Here is a 22,629-nt window from a genome sequence, read left to right as displayed (position 1 = left end):
TTTAAAGATGTCCGGCAACCCTGTCAGAGGTCTTAAAAAATGGCTTAAAATTGTATAGGCAGAGTGAAGGATCTTAGTTAGCCAGCATTTGATCCAAATTGATCCATTAATCGGATAAAAGTATGTGGGCAGGGCTGTGAGCTCTATCTAACTACAATATAGGGTATCTAACCGGTATATAGGGTCGACTGTTTGCCAGTGTTGTCATTTCAGCTTATTTTAAGCTAGTTTTTATAGCTTATAGCCTGAAATATAGCTTATTTAAAATTTCGCTAAAAAACATATTGCGTCCAATGCAAGAATTGGTAAAAAGTCCTCAAAAACAGAGAAGCCGGAGGCTGCACTTTGTTTGTACATTGGTGAGCACTCGGCCATAGCATAATGAAGTGGAAAAAATCATGTCATTACATTGAATAAAAATTGAAAGCAAAATATCAATAAAATTCAATTATCCATTTGTTGTATGTGTTTTTATGGTTAGCTTATTTTAAAGCTTTTTTTAATTTTCAGCTTATTCTAGATTATTTTTTTCACCAATCTAGCTTATGAGGGGATTCTCAAAATCTGGCAACACTGCTCTTGGACGTCAGCTTTTGCGACTTAATTTGCTCATTGAATTTACAGTGCGGTGGAGAACAATTGCAGTTTACTATACTTGAATTTCTGTGCGCATTAGAATCGGAAAATCTAGTGAAAATGCTGACCAAAGTGTTGGGTATGCGGTTGAATACCTACGGTGTGGTTGTGGGATGGCTGGGAGCGATTTGGTCGTTTTTGGCAGTGATCTTGATATCCACTGCTCTAGGATTTGCCGACGAAATCTCAGAGGAGATTGCTAAGAATTCCCAAGATCCGAACATGACTGCCATCCAAATTCGTACTCGTAAGTGTTGAACCATGTGGATCTGAGTCTCTTCTACATGTGTGCATATATTTATGCATTCGTATGCGTTGTTCTTCTGTAGTTCTGGTGATAGTGCTCAGCGTCTTTTTGGCTCTGAAGGTAATCAATCTTCTGTCTTCGGCCCTGTTAGTTATGGGCACTGTTAAGGTAATCTCAATTCCAATCTCTGGCTCGGACTTTTCCGGCGGAAACTGCATTATGGTTGTCTTTCTCTCTCTTTCTATTGTAGGAGCGTCACCTACTCCTGCTGCCCTGGCTGATCAACTCCGGCATAACTCTGGCCTTCACCATCATCTCCACTGTGCTCTTGTGGGTTGAGGCTATTGGTTCTAGTCCAGTAGCTGAGGCTCTTTCTGTAGTCTTCGTTTCTGGCGGTCTTGTCGGTATGTAAGGCGTGAATCACGCTCTGGATGCGCATACACTTGCACATCTGCAACGATACACATACATATATGCTATAATTGGAAATGGTCAACAAAAAAAATGTTGTGAAATTCCAACCGCTAGACCGCTTATCGGTCGCTTTTCTATATACTGTATACGTTCTATACACGATTGCATGTACATATGTATATGTATGTACATATACATGTATTCATGCATACACTTCCCATTTAAACAGAAAAATCCCTAAGCACACAGCTTTAAATGCGTATTGTTCTTTGTTCCAGTGCTTTGGTGGTACCTCTACTACGGCATCTACTCGCTGTTCAAGCACATCCAGCTCACAAGCGATCAGCAGCGCCCGCTGATCCAGGGACCACCTCAAAGATCGGGCGACCACTCGGGCGCCACCTATCCGAATTATACCAAGATCTAAATTGGAAACAAACAGCTTTCGATGGCAGTTTAAGAGGAAGCCAGAACAAAGTAAAATCCCCTTAAAATAAATTTATATTCCAGATATACTTACTCACACGCCCGTATCATATGCCTATTCCTCTTCGAATGTGATCGCTAAGATGCCAAAAGAATATTTGCCATTTTTGCTGATTCCTCTAAATATATTTTTAACACATACTAAAAAACAAACAATAATTTGGGGCCTACAAAGAAAAAGCAGCGCAGCTGCACATTTTATGGTGTTAATGGCCATATGACATTAGACATTGACAACTGAAGTAACCGCAAAAACAGACATAGTCTTATGGAGAAAAGCATGCAGAGAGCTGTTGAAATTAGTACAATACCTTTTGGCAGTTTGAGGGAGAGATACTCGGTCACTCGAACCAAATTTGAATTGGGTTTGACCGTGTTTGGGTTTGGTATGAGTGTTTTTTACGGGAAACTTGTCTGGAGACACTCATTGTGCGTCTTGATATCTTGTTGGCAAAGTCTAATGTCATATGGCTATAAGAGTCGGCCATCGACGGGCTTACTGTTATTTGCCCAGTCCCAGCCACATGTAGCTGGGATCGATGAGCTGCGAGCCGCGATAGCCCTGCGGATTGCGCGACACCAGCGAGCGGATCTTCTGCGAGGGTCGGTAATTGCGTATGGCGTGCAGCAGCTTCGAGGTCTTCTGGTCCTGAACCTGCTGCTGCACTGGGTCCTCTGTCGCGTTTGGGGTGGCTTTCATTTGGAGCGGATGGGGATGTTTGCCCTCCAGCAGGCGTGCCTCCGACTCGCCCAGTTGCGACCGCTCCGCAAAGCGCACGTTTTCCTCAAGATGGTTGAAAAAGTTGCCCAGATTGGTCATGGCTCCTAGAAGAAGACGAAAACAACACTCAGAGGCATCGAGACGGGACAAGCCCCGGCTACCCACCAGCACTGATCGAGGGCATGTACCGCAGAGACTGCGTCTGCAACTGGTTCTTGCGCTTCCCGGGCCGCTGTCCGTTGGGCCAGAAGTAGGCGTACGGATAGCGCGGTTCATCTGGCGGCGGCTGCTCCGCATCCTCCCGACTGCCCGTGTCGAAGGGCCATTGGATCGGCGACCGCTTGGGCTTGGGTTTTGGCGGAGATTGCCACTTCTGCTGCACCAACAACTGTTTGATATAGTTTTCCTGGCGCTGGCGCCATTGTCGACTCAGAAGCTCCGGAAACGGCGGGAAAAAGTCCGCCATTGTCGCATCGCCCAATTCGTTTGCCATTTCCGCAGCCTTCGTTTTTGGCAAAGGACTTCCGTTGTCAACATAATCAAGGTATGGGAATTGGAATGGGTATGACTTCTGGGCTTCTGGCTGGACCCACCCCCAATCGCTGTCCGGCAGGAGCTCTCGGCTCTCTGGCAGCAAGTCCCAGGGCACCGTTTTCCCCTCTGCTCGGATGAGGGGTGCCGAACGCATCGGCGCTGCTGTGGAAAGAATCGGGGGACGATGGGCGATTAATAGTGACTTTTCCAAGGATTTTCATGAGACATGAGACTTGGTGTGACCTTGAAAAGGGTGCGCTGTGCTGTCCAATTTCCGTAGCAATTCTGCAGATGTTAATTACTGATAGGAGCAGCAGTTTCCCTCATCCAAAGGTCAATGTTCAATTTCGAATCAAGCGCTGAAAAACCTCATTTGCACGAAATAATCTTGTGGGGGTTTCCACCAGATGCGATCTCTTCTAAATATACGTTCTGTACATGCCTGTGCCTGATTTGTATTGTATTGTAACAGTGAAAACTCTACTTGCGGACATTGTCTGGACTAATTGTGGGACTTTACCTAAAAATATATATACAACTTAGGCATATTTCTTAATCTCTCCCTTTCTCTCTCACAGACAAAGGGTCTGTATGGTCTGTACTAAACATCTCCCACTGTATTACTTATACAAAAATCTTCTCTGATTCATCCAAATGATATTCCTATCTGACTGGTTGCAGCCGTTTCCAGCTCAGTTTCTTAGTATGTATGAATGTGTATCACTGAAGAGCACATAGTCGTAGTGCACTCTAGTGCCCATGTCAATGATAAAGAGAAAATTGTTTCAGAATGTGCAAAAATTACTCTGCTGCGCTTGATTTACTTGACTAGTTTATTATATTTGAACTGATAACCAGTCTACAGATAACATAGCCCTACATAGTCATAGTTTCATATCTAGTTCTCCTTGCGGTCATCCCTGATCGTTTAATATTACCTCGCTTTCGACTACATTTTACACCTTAGATTAATAATTTTCGGACTCCCATTTGAACTTTGTCTACCGAGGAATAGAGTTAACTCTATCATATTTTACAAAATAATCAATATAAATGATTTTCCACTGTATTAATCATAAGGGTATTTATAGGTATTACTCGAAGAGTATAGGGGTATAGCTACGAGAAGGAAGAGTTTCCGATCCGTCTGCCTTTCCGTCAGAATATCTCACGTTTCAAAGAGGCGATTGGAAAAATAATGCTTATGGTACCAATCGAAACTCGTACAAAATAACAATAGCTTGGAAATTTAAAAAAAAAACGAGGGGGAACGTTGTGAGTTGCTGCGGACACCGCAACTCTACGGTTATACCCGATACTAAGTCAGTATGGCTCTCCTCCGGCAGACGCCGCTAATATTAAGCGACACGACAAAGAGTGCGTGCGAGAGAGACAGAAAATCAGTCTGAGCGTGACGTCGGGCGCTGCGTAGCCACTGCAAATTGATTTGTTCCTTTTGGCTATAAAAATGATCTGATCTGATCCAGATTCAGCAATCTAATAGATATGGTCATTATCTATGATTCTGCGTTTTTAGTTTTCTCAAATCTGCAATATTGTGGATGCAACAGATTTTCGTCCTTTGTGGGGGCGGATGGGGGTGGGGCGAAATTCTGAGATATACGTTTTATAGTGACATCTTAAAGGAGTGTGTGTACCAAATTTGGTTACTCTAGCCTTAATAGTCTCTGAGATTTGTGGTTGCCTCAGATTTTCGTCCTTTGCGGGGGCGGAAGGGGGTGTGGCGAAATTTGGACAGGAAACGGTCAAGGTCCGATATCACAGGAGTGTGGATACCAAATTTGGTTGCTCTGGCTTTTATAGATTCTGAGATCCTTGAACTCATATTTTACAATTGGCAAAACCGACCATGAAACCTGTGTGTTAGAGTGAGACAGAGCGAGAAAGAGTGAAATTGTTTTCGTGATTCTGGCTATAATAATTATACGATCTGGTTCAGATTTTGCACTCTGTAAGATATAGTCATCTTCTACGATTCTGCGTTTTTAGTTTTCTCGTATCGTCGAAATTGTGGATGCCACAGATTTTCGCCCTTTGTGGGGGCGGAAGTGGGCGGGGCAAAGTCCGTCCGTCTGTCCGTCTGTCCGTCCCCTTCAGCGCCTAATGCTCAAAGACTATAAGAGCTAGAGCAACGATGTTTTGGATCCAGACTTCTGTGATATGTCACTGCTACAAAAATATTTCAAAACTTCGCCCCGCCCACTTCCGACCCCGCAAAAGACGAAAATCTGTGGCATTCACATTTTTAAAGAAACGATAAAACCAAAAACGCAGAATCGTAGAGTATGGCTATATCTTCTATCGTGCAAAATCTGAACCAGATCATGTAATTATTATAGCCAGAATCAAGAAATCAATTTTATTCTTTCTCGCTCTGTCTCTCTCTAACACACAGGTTTCATGGTCGGTTTTGGCAATTGCAAAATATGAGTTCAAGGATCTCAGAACCCATAAGAGGTAGAGCAATTAAATTTGGGTTCCACACTCCTGTGATATCGGACCTTGACCGTTTTGTGTCAAAATTTCGCCACACCCCCTTCCGCCCCCGCAAAGGACGAAAATCTGAGGCAACCACAAATCTCAGAGACTATTAAGGCTAGAGTAACCAAATTTGGTACACACACTCCTTTAAGATGTCACTATAAAACGTATATCTCAGAATTTCGCCCCACCCCCATCCGCCCCCACAAAGGACGAAAATCTGTTGCATCCACAATATTGCAGATTTGAGAAAACTAAAAACGCAGAATCATAGATAATGACCATATCTATTAGATTGCTGAATCTGGATCAGATCAGATCATTTTTATAGCCAAAAGGAACAAATCAATTTGCAGTGGCTACGCAGCGCCCGACGTCACGCTCAGACTGATTTTCTGTCTCTCTCGCACGCACTCTTTGTCGTGTCGCTTAATATTAGCGGCGTCTGCCGGAGGAGAGCCATACTGACTTAGTATCGGGTATAACCGTAGAGTTGCGGTGTCCGCAGCAACTCACAACGTTCCCCCTCGTTTTTTACTGAAATGCTTCTAATATAAATTCGTCCACTGTAAACGAAGATAGCTACATTCAAGTAAAATAACTTGTTTTTATAATTGAAACTATATTGGACTGTTCTAATGAGAGTCAAATGTCGTGGATCGAAATCGGTGTAATCCAGTATTATCTATCTGCCGTATTTGAAATCATTTTGTTTCTTACAATGGAATTTAGGGACGAGTATAAAAAACGCACTTTTCGTATGCGAGTGTGAGGGAATGTTTTTAATTTGGACGTTGACATGCAATGACTGCATCTAACAAGAGGCGATGCAATTACTGCACCGTCAAGTGGCCCGTGTGACACCAGCAGAAGGCTGTTACGCGCGGATCCCAGGCAAAACGCAGCCCTCCTCCCGCCCAACCGACCGAGGGGCGCTGCCGCATGACGCGCGGTGCGTAGCCGAACCAAACGCGAGCATGCAAGAAAGATAGATATTAGACTAACCTTCGAGGAAAATTAGCACTAAACTTATAAAGAAATTAAGCATGCAATAAAATACAAAATACAAATACCACTACAATTACTAATTACTAGAAAGGTGTGTAAGGATTAGTAATTTAATAAGAGGAAGAGAATTAGTGGAGGATATAATATGGTAGAGGGAATTATAGTCCGAGCATAAGACCCTAAACGGTTCATGCAAGGAATAATTCGATCTACAAAGTGGAAGGAACAACGGTATAAAGTTTCTAGTCAGTCTAATAGGAATCGTGAAGTTTATGCGGCTCAACAGATCAGGGCTGTCTATGTCACCCCTGATCAAGTTGTGCATAAATATCACACCAAGCATTTTTCTACGGTTAACTAAGGATGGGAGGTTTACTAATAATAGTCTACTAGAGTAAGATGGGAGTCTTACACCCGCATCCCAGTTAAGGCCCCGCAGAGCAAAGAGTAAAAAGTTTTTCTGTACTGATTCTATACGGTCCTGGTGTACTTTGTACTGAGGGCACCATACACAGGAGCCGTATTCTAAGATCGGACGAACAAGCGAGGTATAGAGAGTCTTTGTTATATAGGGGTCGTCAAATTCCTTTGACCACCTCTTTATAAACCCAAGCACGCCCATGGCCTTATTTACCATGGTAGAAATGTGTTCTGAAAACTTTAACTTGGGATCTAACATAACACCCAGATCATCCACCAGGGTAATTCTCTCAAGAGAACCCCCAAATAGGGTGTAGGGAGCCAACAAAGGGTTAGAACGATGAAATGTCATAACTTTGCATTTCGAGGCGTTAAGGTGTAACAAGTTTGCACAACACCATGACTGAAAGCTATTGAGATCGGATTGCAAGCGAGAATGAAATGAAATGTCCTTGTACTGGACACAGAGTTTAACATCATCCGCATACATAAGTACTCGAGAGTATGTTATTACTGAAGGCAAGTCATTAATAAAGAGTGTGAAGAGTAAGGGGCCTAGATGGCTGCCCTGTGGTACTCCCGAAGAAACCTTTACTGGTAAAGAGAGGGAGTTTTTGAAGAGGACTCTTTGAGACCTAGAACAAAGATAGCTAGAAATCCATCTCAGGAGGTTGGGCGGAAACCCTAAAAGGTCAAGTTTATGTGCTAAAAGGGAATGGTTTACAGAGTCGAATGCTTTACTAAAGTCGGTGTAAATAACATCCGTCTGTAAGTTACCTTGAAAGCCTTTAATAATGAAAGAGGTAAACTCTAACAAGTTCGTGGTGGTTGATCGCCGCCTTATAAATCCATGCTGAGTCGGAGATATAAGTGACTTGCAGAGATGTTGCAAGTGCGGAGTTAAAACCTTCTCAAACAATTTGGGAATAGCGGATAACTTTGCTATACCTCTATAATTTTTTGCTTCAGACTTGCTACCTTTTTTATGGAGAGGAATTATAAACGATTCCTTCCAGATTGGGGGGAAGCAAGAGGAATCAATGGACAGGGTGAATAGTTTAAGCAATGGTCCACACAGAGCCTCGGCGCAGTACCTGAGTACACAACCTGGAACCCCGTCTGGACCCGGTGAAAACACCGGCTTAACTAGTCGAAGATCTTGAAGTAGGGAATATTCATTTAACAAGGGACTGAAAATGCCGTTCGACCTCGGTAATCCGTATGGGTACGGTTGACCAGAGTAGCGTTCCTCAGAATAGGTGGTTTGGAAAAACTGGGCAAAAAGATCGGCAATTGCCTGATCATTATTTGCCGACGTATTACAAAATGATAGCGAGGATGGGTGTGCGGACGTTCTACGCTTACTGTTTACGAAGCAGTAAAACTGTTTAGGGTCCTGAGAAAAACGTATCCTGCAACGAGATAGGTAGTTCTTATAGCATTGAGCATTAAGAACTGAAAAGTTTGACCGAGCTATTACATAACGAGAGTGAGAAGTAGGAGAACCCACTTCTTGAAATTTTTTATAAAGTCTTGATTTTAAGTTTTTTAGACTGGATAACTCTTTGGTAAACCAAGGGGGTTTTCCAGATCTAATCGGACAAGAAAGCGGGACACAAGAATCAAAAAATGTGCCAAGAGCATTGTAAAAAATGTTTGTGCCTTTTGTGACATCAGTGCACAAGTACAAAGCGGACCAATCAAAATCCCTAATTAGGTTATTAAGCTTCGCAAACTCGGCTTTACGAAAGCAACGGACACGTTCAGGTAGTCTACTCGACCGATCCAATACAGTTGGTCCTATGTCTAGCGACACCTCGAAAGTAGGGTGGTAGGCGTCTTCAGGTATAGTGAGCGGAAGGGCTCGGGTTAACAACACTATGGTCGGATCCGATACAAAGCATAGATCAAGCAATCGACCCAAGGAATTTTTCACATGATTGACTTGAGACAAGGACAGGTCAAGCAAGCCGTCAACAAAGTCATGTCGTGACATGGGCACTAGGATACTAGACTCGTTTACCGAAGACCAAACAGTTCCTGGCAAGTTGAAGTCACCAAGAACTATCATACGATCTTTATCAGATAGCGAGGAAGCAACAGCGGTTAAAGCGGACAAGTGCTGCTCATAAATTGAAATATCCGAAGAAGGTGGGATATACGAGCAAGTAATGAATATAGCGAAAGCGGGAAGAATCAGTTTTACACACAGGAATTCCAGTTCCTGTTGAACTTGGACTGTGAAGTGTTCTGACGTGAAGTAAGAGTCCACTGCAATTAGAACCCCTCCTGCACGTCGAGACGAACGGTCCTTTCTAAAAGTTGTGTACCGACCTGCCAAAACCTCGGAACTAAGAATGTCCGGCTTTAACCAGGTTTCAGTAAACACAATAACGTGGGAAGCAAATGCAACACTATCCCGGAAAAGAATGCTGAGCTTACTACGCAAGCCTCTTACATTCTGATAGGTTACTAAAAGAGAAGTTAGTTTTTTGCAAAGGTTGGAGCAAGACGGGAAGTTGAGGAAGAGGAAGTTGAGGTTGAGGGTGGCACGCTGGAAAGATTTGGAAGCGATATAGGGGGCCTATTCTTCTTCTTAGCCTTAAACTCCTTCACCACCAAATGCTCCGGCCAAAATTTGGTGGAGCAAATGGTGTCAAATTGAGTTGGGGAGATGCTTATCTTAAACGACGCTATCTCCCTGGCATAAGAGAAGTAACAAGCAAGAGGAGGAGAAGCAACAAAAAACTCACCTGCAGATAGAAGCATCAGCGGCAGAACCCAAGGTCTCATCAATGGAAGCAACATTTTGTTCATATTTTAAAGTGAAGCACTGGTAGAGCGTCGTTACATTGCCTTGAAGAGGAAACCTCAAGACTAACCTTTTGGCTAAATAGTTTCGAAACACATCTCCGCTAAATTGTACACAGTTTCAAAGGACAAAGGAACTGCTGCTCCCACTTGAAGGATCGAATTCCACGGCGGAGCTTCGGAAAGCGACTGACCATGAAGGCGAGAACCTCGTGCGTTTTTATAGCTCCACCAGGATGCGAGCTGTAACCAACCCATCGCATCCTACACGCATCCTATGCCACTGGCCACCCACCCACACCCTGCGAGCACCTGTTGCCGTACGACAGAGACAGCGACACCGATAGCAAAGGCGAAGGCGACGCTGGGGACATGCGCAGCACTTCTGGACGCGGACCTGTTAGCTTTGGCTTGGGGTTTTTCAAGTGCGACCTGAGCCGGGATATTTTCTAATATGCAGAGCAATGACAACGACAATGGCACTCGGAATTGGAATGGGAATAGAGACAGGAATGGGAAGCGGAGTCGAGTGTCCGAGGAGTCTGTGCTTCGAGTGCTGCATTGAATCCAATTCCTATTGGCTTGTTAACGGGGCAATAAGGCTCAGGTGTTCCAAAGAGACTCGAGATTCGGGCAACGGACGCAATTATCCTGTCATATTGCGCAATTTTCGTAGTTTTTGGTATTGCATCTCATCTCCTTGCTAATATCCCGTCCAAGTCAATCCGTTGGCAGATAACGGTCTGATGTGACGTCAACGGCTTTACTTTTCGCTTTTTCAATTTTGCATTTTGTATTAACATAATTGGGTCAGTGGCTGGCTAGTGGTTTTCCACCAATGGCCATTGTACCATCTAGCCATCCAGCCATCCATTGTGCTACTCTGGCCAGACCAGCTTTGGGCCTTGGACAGCGCTGCCCTTCCCACCACTGCATTGCCCTGACCGGTGGTCCTTTTCAGTGGCATACGTAATTGGATTTGTGTGCAACGCATGCAGCTTCTGGGCGTGTTTTAATAGTCCAGAAAATAGCCATTGAGCCATCAGCAGACAGCCAGGCTACCACGTTTTCACGCTTCCAGGCGGCAACTTTCCTGTGAAACATTCAACAAAGTTTCGATCAACAGTGGACAACAAAAGCTTCAATTTAAAGTTGAATAATTTACTCTACTCATGCAGCACATACATATGTATGTACATGTATACATACCTACGTTCATAGCCAAAATCCGCAGGAACCATGCTACTCAATTGTTTAGTTTTTTAATAGCTATGGAACTTTAAATTATTTATATGTCAATATACACCATTGATATCAGAGTATGATCCATTTCAACACGCAGCACACCCATCATCTGTATTTCTTCTGAATTTAATCAGCATGTCAGCAGCACTTTTCTCTCCTTTCCGGATATTTTGGAAATACTATCCTGCCTATGGCTATAGATGATATAATAAATATACTTTCTTGAGATAAAACTGAGAGACTAGTATGCATAGAGGATATCCAATAATATATAATAACTGCTGTCCCATTGTACATGGGACTGCCAGCTGTAGCGGATTGCAAAGTCGTCGCTTACCGCAAAAGCTCTCTTGCCGTTCCATTCCCATATCGTTTCACTCCAGCGGCAAGCTTTGCTTGGGATTGGGGCCTCACCACTGTGCTTAGTGGGTCTCACTCGAATTCGAGCTTTCGCGCCGTGAAGTTGTGGCCTGCGCATCGCAGTTGTTGGAGGCGACAGAATAATTGGCTTAGCAGCGATTCGAAATTCGTGGTGCAAAGTGAATTCCGGTAAAGGACTCGCCAAGTGCCGCTCAAGTGCCGTTACAACCAAGGAAAATATTGGGACACCCAAAAGAAACTCCAACTCAAGTTGAGGAAAAGGTGTGGCAATCAAGAAATACTTTCATTATTGGTCGGAAAGGACAGAACAGAACAGAACAGAACACTGGGGTAAGGGTCTGCACATGCCGTTGCATTTGCCAGGAGCCAACTGCCACCCCGTGTGCCTCCATCTGGAGTTGCCAGATGAGTGCGCAGACGCCATTGGGGAAACGGCTGTTTTCACATTTCCCGCGCTGCCAGCAGGTTGACGACCCGCCGTATGCCGTACGGAAAAAGCCGGCTTTGACAATCGCCACTGCCCGTTCCGGGGCTTCACACTCACTTTCGTTCATCGCGTCCCGGGGGTTGTGGTGTTTTCTATGTCCCTCTACCACCCAACGATTCACACAACGATTACCAAATAGAACAATCTGTCGGCCTACGCTGCGTATGCTCAATGGCTGAAAGCCTGACAGCTGCCCACCGCTGGTGGGCCGTGCGCTGTTTACTTGGCCCACATCCCGCGAGGGTGACTCTCAGCCATATTCGGGGATTGTGGGAATCTCTTTGCCTAGCACGCACTGGCACTTGATTTCTGGGGGCGGCCTCAAGAGCCGCATGCTCTTGTGGCTGGAAGCAAATACATAAGTGCTAAATATGGTAAATGTTTCTAGGCTCAGTGAACGATCTCTGGATGCCCTGCCAAACCGACTCTATTCAAATTCAAGACTCAAGATCTGCATCTTAGTCATTGATTTTAGCTGTAATTACGGCTGACTCGATCGCTTCACTTCCGCTTGATGCCAAAGCAGTTAACCTTGGAGTCGCTTAGACAATGATGCAATGCTGCATAAGCAGAACCCACTAATCATCAATGAAGCGTGCAACAAGATTCGAAATCTTTAAGATACGAGTAGGTAGCAATTCAGTTTCGCAGTCACGTGGAGAACATACTACGGCATTTAGTAGGTAGATGGCCACCAAGCAAATGGGCCCCACCAGCAGAGTTCTGTTCTGCTGCCCCACACACAACTATTGTACAACCGGTTCAATGTTTGCACAATTTTTTGTCGAGTTTGGGTTCTTCAGGTGTTGTTTTTTCTGCGGTGCTTTTCGGTCTGTCGCCAAGCATTAAATATTACTGAATGACTGCGGCTACTCTCCCATCGTTTTTGCCCACATTTGTAGTGGGGAGGGGGCTACGTGTGGAGCATACACTCGTTTTGGCTCTGGCTCTGGCTCCGTCTCCGGCTCGTTAGCTGGTTAATTTGAATTTCACACACACACACACGCACACTCAGATTCTCTTTCCCTGTCAATGCTCTTGCTGCTCCCCTTCTGATAACCATATTTTTAGTGGGGTTTGTGTTATATTTAAAGCAAAAGCTTTGGCCACCCTCGCGCCACTTTGCGCCACCCGAAGGTCAGCCAGAGTTACACCTTAACTAAAGCCACTTCCTGCTCTTAACCACCTATGTACGTCCGCTTCCTTTCCTGTCCGCGCTCCCTTTTTCAGGGGCTTTGCGTGTGTGTCGAACATGAACTAATCGTGTTTCCAGTTAACTTTTAACATAATTTCATTGCTGCTGGTGTTGGCCACAAGGCACCGTTAGCTGTGCTCTGTTACTGAGACAACCGCAAGGCATTCTGACCCTGGCTGCTTGCCTTTAATTACTCATACGCCGAGTGTGACGAGTGCTGACCCCGCCCAAAATGGAAGAGGAGCGTGCAGTGGGGTCCCAGCGAATGCACCGCGAATTGAGGGCTATCCCACGATTGCAGCTTGTTCTCCACCTCCTCCTCCTCCGCCGCCAGCACTTTGCCTGCTTTTGCCTTTTGCTGGGCAGTAAACATTTGCCTAATGGGGCTTCTTTTTAAGAGGGTGTCGTTGTGTAGAGACCGAGCCCGTACATTGCCCTCCAACACAATTGCGCCCTCAAGCATGGCAGAGGCGGCTGCCCCTCTGGCAACAAAAAAAAAAAAAACTAAAACCAAAACTGAAATTGTCGTTAATTTGTTTTGTGTGCAAAGTGAAATTTTTGTGCGAGTATGTTTCAAGCTCTGGCTGTGTATTTCTGTAGCTGTTGCCTCGTTTTGTTAATGCAGCGATAAATTCGTGACGTTCGTTTTACACACATGCCGCTGGCTCCAGTCGGAGCTACAGCCACAGCTACAGCTCCAGAGCCAGAGCCAGACGCAGCCCAGTCCACCGCCAGAGACACGTTTTGTTGACCCCAAAGAGAACTTTCCACCGAGCGGTACGAAAGCTCGCCTCTGCACTCAACTCTACCCCACCTCGTTGATGTTTGCCATTCGCTTGCCATTTTAGTATTCATCAAAACGAGGGAAATGTGGCTGGCAGAATGTGCAAATTGCATGCGACAAGCAATTTGGCCAAGCCACATCCTGGCCCCATTTCCTGATCCTCTTGCAGACCCAGTCGCGGCCTGGCTTAACAATGCTTTGCCATCAGGCATCAAACGGGAGAACAAACAATGGCCACGAGAATGGGGAGGACACTTAACCCAGTTTTTAGTTTCATTCAGATGCTTCGCATTCACTTTGACATGCCAAAAACGCAGGAATGATATCATGTCACCCCCTCCCCAACAGTGACCTAAATTCGGCTCTATTCCACGCGGGTGCGGGTGGCCACAACAATTGTCCCGGGTATTGATTTTTGGCCTTCATTTCAGCTGGAGTTAGAGTCAGAGTTGAACTGAACTGCCAATGAAAAGACTGAACAAACCGAGGACCAAAGCGGGGGAAGATGCGCTAGAAGGAAGAGTAGCTGCTGCCTTGCGATAAGGAAATAGCAACATAAGCATCCACATCCACATCAATATAAACATAAACCAAACCATCAACAGACGAAGCCGCAATGTTTTTGCCTGTGAAATCAAATCAGTAAGTAGACGGTGAAATTCGAGCTGGAGTCTCCCCACCGACACCACTCCACCCCCGAAAACAGAGCGCTCCCTGGCATAGCATAAACATGAACATGAGCATAAACAACCCCCGGGCTATGGCCGGGGAATTTTCATGCTTCCTGCGACAGCTTGGCGCCCCCATCATCATTATGATTATACAATTTGATTCTGTTGCAGCTCGGGAGAGGCGAGTGGCAACAACGAGGATGTCACCACCACCAGCAACAATTCCACACAAACGCCCAGCGATCTGAGCCCACCGGGGCCCAACGAGGAGGTCTTGCCACAGGCGCATCATCAGAATCCAGGACATTGCATTGCCTCCTTTGCGGCCATCAACCAGATGAGAACTAATGCCCAGGTATGTCACCTTCCATCAAACTTGCTAGGGGATAGAACATTGAGAGGTCTGGAGCACTAGAGCTAGTCAGAATATCCTTTTATTTATGTATCAGCTAAAGAAGAAGTTTCCCCCCCAGTGAATGTTCTTGAAAGGGCATTGAAAACTTTCCGATTAATTGACAGATCTTGATATTGCCATACTAATTGCATTAGGCGTAAACATAATTAAAATATTTATTTAGAATGGGCGCGTGATTGAGGCCGCCGCCAGTGTTTTAGTTGACGCGGTCCCACATGCCGCATACTTAATTTCTTTCTTTCGTTTCTCTTTATTTGGCCAGTCGGCAAAATTAATTGTCACCCAGCCCCACCCCCAGCACAGAGTTCAGCAGAGGTGGGGGTGGGGCCATCTGAACAAATTGCCGTTTTAGAGCCCCAGCGGGCGACTTGGCCTTAGCCCGAATCGAGCCATGATGTAAGCGACACTTTGCCATCAAAGATGGTTTTCAATCGAGATTGACAGCCAGGTGGGGACTCATTCGAAAGTTATTAATGGGTATGTCTGGAGTAAGTTGGCTCTTGTAAGGATGCAAACGGGGCAGGAGGCGCACTGTAAAATTGAGCACGTAGCCAGGAATTAATCGGATTTGTAAAGCGACACTTTTGCCTGGCCCCATCGGAAGAGAACTGTACTCCATGTGTCAACAGCCTGTGGTAATGGCCCTTCTACTATCCTTTCAGCTCTGCGACGTTCGTCTGGAGGTGGGCGGCGACACCATCCATGCCCATCGAGTGGTGCTGGCCTCTGTCTCGCCCTATTTCTATGCGATGTTCAACGGTGAGTGGAGTTCAACGAGATGCTTGCCAGGGCAAGGGGAATGAGAGCTGCTTCATTCATTACTCACCCGAATCTCTATTCATTCCAGATGACATGCTCGAACGCACTCAGGGCCTGGTCCGGCTCCATGACGTGGACAGCACCGCTCTACGCCAGCTGATCGACTATACCTACACCGGAGAGATCACAATCACCGAGCAGAACGTGCAGGTCCTGCTGCCCGCCTCGGGACTGCTGCAGATGCATTCGGTGCGCGACGCGTGCTGCAAGTTTCTGCTGCGACAACTGCATCCCTCCAATTGTCTTGGGATCCGCAGCTTTGCGGATGCCCACTCGTGCAAGGAGCTGCACACCCGATCCCACAAGTACGCGCTGCAGAACTTCCAGCAGGTGGTAGGTACAGAGGAATTCCTGCTACTGCCCTTCGAGGAGGTCAGGGAGCTGATATCGAACAGCCAGCTGAACATCAGCTCCGAAGAGAAGGTCTTCATGGCGGTGGTCAACTGGGTCAAGCACGACCTGGCCACGCGGCGACTGCACACGTCAGAGCTGATGTCCCACGTGCGCCTGCCCCTCGTCAGTCGCGACTTCCTCATGAGCTGTGTGGAGGCGGAGACCCTGATGCGCGACGACTCCGAGTGCAAGGAGCTGCTGCTGGAGGCCATGAAGTACCATCTTTTACCGGAGCAGCGCAGCGTGATGGGCAGTCAGCGTACCCAGGAGCGGCGGCCAGAGGGCATGAAGCCGTATGTGTTCGCCGTCGGCGGGGGCAGCCTCTTCGCCATCCACAATGAGTGCGAGGTGTACAATCCGAGGAGCAACACCTGGAGTCCGGTGGCCCCCATGCTGTGGCGTCGCTCCCGATCCGGGGTCACGTCGCTGCACAAGCAGCTCTACGTGGTCGGCGGTTACGACGGGGTCAGCGATCTGGCCACGGCCGAGAGCTACAATCCGCTGACCAACAAGTGGAGCAACATCACCCCGATGGGCACCAAGAGAAGCTGCCTGGGTATCTGCTCCTACGACGCCCTCATCTACGTGTGCGGCGGCTACGACGGTGCCTCCTGCCTCAGCAGCATGGAACGCTATGATCCGCTCACCGGCATCTGGAGCTCCTGTCCGGCCATGAGCACGCGACGTCGCTACTGCCGCCTGGCCGTGCTGGAGAACTGCATCTACAGCCTGGGCGGGTTCGACTCCACCAACTATCAGTCGAGTGTCGAACGCTTTGATCCGCGCGTGGGTCGCTGGCAGCCTGTTCCCAGCATGACCGCACGTCGCAGCAGCTGTGGAGTGGCCTCCACCGATGGCCACCTGTACTGCATTGGCGGAAACGATGGGACCATGTGCATGTCCAGCGGCGAGCGGTACAATCTAAGGCGTAACACTTGGGAGCCTATTGCAGCCATGCATTCGCGCAGGTAGGAAACTGTGGTTATTCCATGCTTGGGTTGTCAATGCTTACGGATGATTCGATTTCCTTTCAGATCAACTCACGAAGTGGTCGAGGTGGAGGGCGCCTTGTTCGCCCTGGGCGGCAATGATGGCAGCTCCTCGCTGAATTCGGTGGAACGCTATGACCCACGTCTCAACAAGTGGAGCGTGGTCAATGCCATGGTGGCCCGACGCAGTTCCGTGGGCGCTGCTGTGCTAGAGTGCTTTCATCTAGAGCGAGGACTGGTGCAGACAACGAACTTATGACCCTTGGCCAGCATCAGCGAGTCTTTTGCCGCTGCGTCAGCGAGCGCAGCTAGCAACACCAACGGATCGGCAGCAGTAGCAGCATCAGTAACCGGAGGCACTCTGACCGTTCCCAGTCGCGCGGAGGCGGCTGCCTTCACGGCCAACATTGCATTGAGCAGCTCGGCGCCCTCAGCTAGTTCCACATTGCGCCGCCACCGTCGCGATACGCCCGGCCTGGCCGAGACCCGGAGAACCAACAGCAACGCCAGCAGCAGCAGTGGAAGTGGCAGCGGCAGTGAGAGTGGCAGTAGTGCCACCAGCGGGACAGGAGCTGGAGGAGGAGTAAAGCCACCGGCGACAGCCTGATCCTGGTCTATGTCGCGTCGTTTTTAAGCCAACTACAAAACACTTACATACAAAGCTAACCCCACGCCTAATGCAGGAATTTGATTGATTGTTCAGTTCGTTATAAATTATAGATATATATATAGGAATAGATACTCGCATAAGTGCGACTATTCATCATGACGGAGATGCGAGCAGCCACCACCGAGGACCGGCCCCTGGCGGTTGTTCGATTGCTCAACATGGACGGACTACAGTATGAATGCAAAACGGGATTCCCCTTACACATGCCACACATAGCTACAACCACATATTTCTAGTCAACATCTCTTACATTAGACACGCCCACACACCCTACCACACATCCACATCACATGGGAATGCCGCAGGGGCCTGGATAGTCTGCTAGCAAGGACATCAAACAACAAACATGGAGAAGCAACCTAATCTGCCTACAATTTACATACATAAATCTCTATACACATAAATTATATACCATATACACTCTTATGTACTATTCTTATGTATTTTATACACGCAATTATAATTATAAGTAAATGTTTCGTATTTGAAGTCGGTCAGAGTCAAGCGGCGTTCGTTCCCCTCTTGAATATCTTGATATTTGTACTAGGATTGTGGAGGAGTGCCGTGCCCCAATCAGTGCCCGAATCAAATCATCCGTTCCGCTGTCTTGCGTGCCACCTTGCCCACGTTGTTGCCGTCCTCCTGCCCCAGCTGATTGCCCGATGCAGCGATCATTTTTCCTGGATTAATCCAATCCTTGGGCAAGCCCGTGCCAACTGTAAGAATGATGGGGATGGTGATTATTGAAGAGTCGAACAAGTGCTGGGTGGACACGTCAGTTCGTTTTTTCACGAGTGTGTGCAGCAACCGGTGGGAGCTAAAACCAATATCAACAATCGGCCATGACCAATGGACGACCAAGCAAGCGACAAGTACAGATCGACAGTTCTCAGTACGCATTTATTATAAGTCTCAGTTTCACTTGATTCTTGATGATGGGACAATGAACGTTAAATGCTGATGCGGCCATCTGCCTTCGTCGACTCCCTACCTCACAAACTGAGGGCGCTTGGCCCGCTGTGCTCTGCTGTGCCTTGGCGCTTGCGATTCGAAGATGATGTGGGATGAAGCTCTCTCCGAAACGCAAGGCCAACGCACAACCAGAGCAGGCAATTCGTGAAAAAATGAAGACGACAAGCCGCTTGAGAGTGGTTAAAACTAAACGGTACTTAGGCACTACCTCGAAAATATGGGATAAGAATTAATTAACAACAAGGAATATTGGTCGATTCTTAGTCCAAGTCGCCAGCTACTGTGTTGCGCGGAAGGATTGGAGAAACGTAAACAAAACGAAATTGATGTAGCAAAAAGAGAGAGTACGAAGAACGTGTTAGAAATTACTCAAATATTAAGGTTATCTATGTATTGGCCAGTGATTGGAACCAAAATCAGAAACCGTTCAACTTAAAAGTAAACTCTTTTTGTTAATCAAAACGAGAGCTATTTACTTTTGTAAACCTTCTCGGTCATGTCATCGAAGGCAGAGTCCTGAATGTTCAACATCAAGCTGTCCGCCGACAGGTAGACCTTGTTCTGTGAGGAGGCAATCTGTGAAGAAAGGGAAAATGTTGAGATTCACATTGAGATCGATATTGAGGTGAATATCATACCGTGCGGGCAATGCTTTGTGCGGCACGTAGCTTGCGCAGCTTCAGATAAGCTGGGTTCTGCTTCACGGCCAGACCTAAGTAAACATATCGGTTAAGGGAAAAACCAGGGGACAAATCAAATGGCAATTGCTAAATCGAAAGATAAAGTTTGTGTGTTTGTAAAAGGATATCATTTTCGCTGCCTCGGCTTCACCCTCAGCCTGGACAATCTTCTGTTGCTTCTCTTGCTTGGCCCGCTCCACAAAGAAGACGGCGCGCTGCGCCTCCTGCTGGGCCACCTGTTTTGCCTCGATGGCGGCAGTGTATTCCTTGCCGAAGCTCAGCTCGGTGAGGGAGACATCGTCCAGAATGATGTTGAAGTCGCGGGCACGCTCGACCAGCTCCTTGCGGATCAAAAGCGACACCTTCACACAAGGAATTCTCGTTTAGAATCAAATCAGATCTGATTGTGCTCAAGCCACTCACCTGCTGACGCTGTGTAATCAACTGCGAGGCATTGAACTTGGCGATCACGCTCTTCAACACCTCATTGCAGATGGAGGGCAGCACCTTCTCGTCGTAGTCCACGCCCAGCTGCTTGTGCAGGGAGGGAAGGTTCAGAGAGTCGGGACGCGACAGCACACGCAGTGAAATGTTGATCATCTGCAAGTCTTTCGAGCCCGTCGGCGAGGCAATTTTACGGGGACGGGAGCGAATATCATAGATGATGGGATACTGGAACCATGGAATGCGGACATGCAGACCCTCCGAGAATATATCATTCTGTATGCCGCCAACGCGGTTAAAAATGATGGCGCGGTGACCGCCGTCGACTGCAAGCAACAAAATATGGAGTTTGGTTATGCAATCATGTTCAGATGAAATATTGGAAGTGGAAATATATGAAGTTGCCAGAACTATATATCATGGATGGGTCTACGCAGTCTGCAAAATAAATCCAGATTCTATTCAAGCAAAGGTTGTGCAAGGCTTTTTAATAGTTATGAAATATGGAGATAGCCCAGGCCCTCGCATACACTCACACATCGGCACTCAGTAGGGTTGAGGTTATGTGCACATGCCGCTTCGGCATTCGTGTTTCTGCTATTATCCATTAATTTTCGACATTTTTTCAATCCCATTTCCCAGTTACCTGTGTAAAAGGACTGGCTAACACCATAGGCTACAGCTCCTGCGGCCGCCAGGAGCTTCAGTCCAATACCCAGTCCAGGTGGGCCACCTTTGCCCAGCTTGCCCGCAAGATCATTCAGTTTGCTTTGCGCCATGTTGTTTGTAATCTAAATGAAGAAGTTTATACTGAGAATCTGTCTCTTCAACTATTTCAGAGCCTGCTTTGATTTAATAAACGGAAATTTCATAATTACATCGCACAAAAAGAAAAGCCGCACGTTCTATTTACCTGAATTCTTATCGATAAGAAATCGAACTTAGTCCACTAAGCCCCCTCTATTTAAAAAGTTTAACTACTTGAGGTAAGTGGCGGAATATATTAAGGCTTGAAAATTCTTCTTGTAGATTAATGCCATGTTTCTTCTGAACTTAAAAATAACCACGCTAACTTTCACCTCAACTACGCTAACATTATTAAATATTCATTATTGTCGGTGAAAAATTGAAATACCCCCTTGGCTTGCAATGGGTTAATCGTTCTCCGTCGAATATTGGAAAGCATATTGCTCAATTTTGATGTTCCGTCGAATATTTTATCCGATTAATGAATGAATTTTCTACCTAACTGGCTTATTTTAACCACTTGCTTTTATTTTATTTATTGTAAAAAAAGGTTTCAACGAAAAAGTTAAACAAAAAAGAGTCGCTGTATTGCGTGTAAGCCGTAGTATACGCCTTTGTATACCCTATTTTTTTAAATTTATATGAAAGTATAAATATTGATATGAAGATAAAACGTAACTAATAAAGCCATTTTCTCAAGTTGACATTTTTTAGACATGTATATGATGAGTGTTTTGTATATGTATATTCTTGGTCCCTACAAGAAGACAATAAGCTTTAAAATATCGTTGAAATATTGAAAATAATATTAAATAATTTTGAATAATATTAAAATATATTGAAAATATATTGTTTTTGCCTGGGATGACAAACATAATCACAATTCTATAACATCCATTTCCCCCCGGGGTATGTGTGCATGGAATGGGACTCATTGTTGTCAACCGGTTATGACGACTAATTCTTGGTTATTCTTTCTGCCGTCGAATATTCCCAGCTATATAGATCTCTCAGCATTGCCCACATAATTTTAAACAATTGATGAATCAATTTTCTACAAAATGAACTAATTTTAAAGAATTGCATGCATTCTATTTTGACTGAAAAACGTGTTTATAACAACACCACGAATATGAGAATTGAGGTCAATAAATTGGTCGAATATACGATGTTTGTGAAAGCGTTAGGTAATAATATTTTGTGTTCACGTGCGCAGCGAATGGCAATTTGTTGAGCGCGCAATTTGAATTTTGAATATAAATTTGAACTTGCATGTAGATTTGTATATGTAAATTAAACAGGAAAAAATAAATTAGTTTTCTTGCACTGAGTTATGTTAAAAATAAGCTTACCAAACTGTATAATTGAAGCTAACTGAGGGTTTTTTCTATCTATAATTAATCTTAGTTTGCTTCAGCGGAAAACGCACTTCCATTATAGATTTCCCTGAATTTATGAGGTTTTTTGACGTCTCGTTGCCACTCCACCTTATCACGACAGTCCTAAGGCTTGCTTGCAAAGCATGACAATGGTTTGTTTCGGCTGCGATTTGAGGATTTTCTCTTTGTTTACGAGTTTATTGCTTAGCCCTGATACAGAAGTGTCAGATAAACGTTCGATGGCTTTATGACGCTCGCCCTAAATTGTTCACTGATGGATTTGTAATTAATATTGGCATCATCGATTAGATTAGGGTTATTAATTATAGCACGTTGTTAAGGCTTTATCATTTAACCAAATTCTAAGAGGTCTTCCGTTGTGTTATTAGCATCTGAAGTGTCGCGGAAAATTCCTTGAATTTGCGAAATTGTTTCGCTAAAAGCACAAGTTAGGATTGCCCTCCCGAAATATGATCCAAATCAGTTAGCAAGTGTTGTTTAATGGATGCGAAGTTTCGCTCTGACGTCGACAAGGTGCCGACGGGCCTATGTCAACGTAGCACGAAATCAGCTCTGGTT

General features: G+C 45.8%; 4 protein-coding genes across 8 annotated transcripts; 2 read left to right on the top strand and 2 right to left on the bottom strand.

Annotated features, from left to right (window-relative positions):
* Window positions 1-605: 605 nt before the first annotated feature.
* On the top strand, window positions 606-1,924 carry LOC6898160 (uncharacterized). The gene is made up of 4 exons (XM_002138202.3): window positions 606-883; window positions 966-1,051; window positions 1,134-1,287; window positions 1,576-1,924. Exons 1-4 carry the CDS (start codon window positions 697-699, stop codon window positions 1,722-1,724), a joined length of 576 nt encoding a protein of 191 aa, XP_002138238.1. The 5' UTR covers window positions 606-696; the 3' UTR covers window positions 1,725-1,924.
* On the bottom strand, window positions 1,842-9,982 carry LOC4803624 (uncharacterized). Of its 4 annotated transcripts, none has more exons than XM_015183726.2 (3): window positions 9,722-9,982; window positions 2,670-3,200; window positions 1,842-2,605 (listed from the first exon to the last, which is right to left on the bottom strand). In XM_015183726.2, exons 1-3 carry the CDS (start codon window positions 9,783-9,785, stop codon window positions 2,286-2,288), a joined length of 915 nt encoding a protein of 304 aa, XP_015039212.2. In that variant the 5' UTR covers window positions 9,786-9,982; the 3' UTR covers window positions 1,842-2,285. The 4 variants fall into 4 exon arrangements, with proteins under 4 accessions (XP_015039212.2, XP_015039211.2, XP_001360313.4 ...); XM_015183725.2 differs by having other exon boundaries at window positions 1,842-2,608; window positions 9,722-9,980; XM_001360276.4 differs by having other exon boundaries at window positions 1,842-2,608; window positions 2,670-3,197; window positions 9,722-9,980.
* A 1,439-nt stretch (window positions 9,983-11,421) lies between these two features.
* Window positions 11,422-18,311, top strand: LOC4803623 (kelch-like protein 17). Its single transcript, XM_001360275.4, has 6 exons — window positions 11,422-11,666; window positions 14,303-14,513; window positions 14,714-14,897; window positions 15,620-15,716; window positions 15,805-17,137; window positions 17,204-18,311. Exons 2-6 carry the CDS (start codon window positions 14,488-14,490, stop codon window positions 17,415-17,417), a joined length of 1,854 nt encoding a protein of 617 aa, XP_001360312.4. The 5' UTR covers window positions 11,422-11,666; window positions 14,303-14,487; the 3' UTR covers window positions 17,418-18,311.
* Phb2 (prohibitin 2) lies at window positions 18,259-20,968 on the bottom strand. Of its 2 annotated transcripts, none has more exons than XM_033378783.1 (7): window positions 20,838-20,968; window positions 20,571-20,715; window positions 19,904-20,250; window positions 19,609-19,842; window positions 19,439-19,516; window positions 19,277-19,376; window positions 18,259-18,544 (listed from the first exon to the last, which is right to left on the bottom strand). In XM_033378783.1, the coding sequence occupies exons 2-7, from the start codon at window positions 20,701-20,703 to the stop codon at window positions 18,414-18,416; spliced, it is 1,023 nt and encodes a 340-aa protein (XP_033234674.1). In that variant the 5' UTR covers window positions 20,704-20,715; window positions 20,838-20,968; the 3' UTR covers window positions 18,259-18,413. The 2 variants fall into 2 exon arrangements, with proteins under 2 accessions (XP_033234674.1, XP_001360311.3); XM_001360274.4 differs by having other exon boundaries at window positions 20,803-20,872.
* Window positions 20,969-22,629: the final 1,661 nt, after the last annotated feature.

The sequence above is a fragment of the Drosophila pseudoobscura genome, chromosome 3 (genome assembly GCF_009870125.1).
Source record: "Drosophila pseudoobscura strain MV-25-SWS-2005 chromosome 3, UCI_Dpse_MV25, whole genome shotgun sequence".
Classification (NCBI taxonomy): Eukaryota; Metazoa; Arthropoda; class Insecta; order Diptera; family Drosophilidae; genus Drosophila; species Drosophila pseudoobscura.
This window is presented reverse-complemented; position numbering and strand designations above follow the sequence as displayed.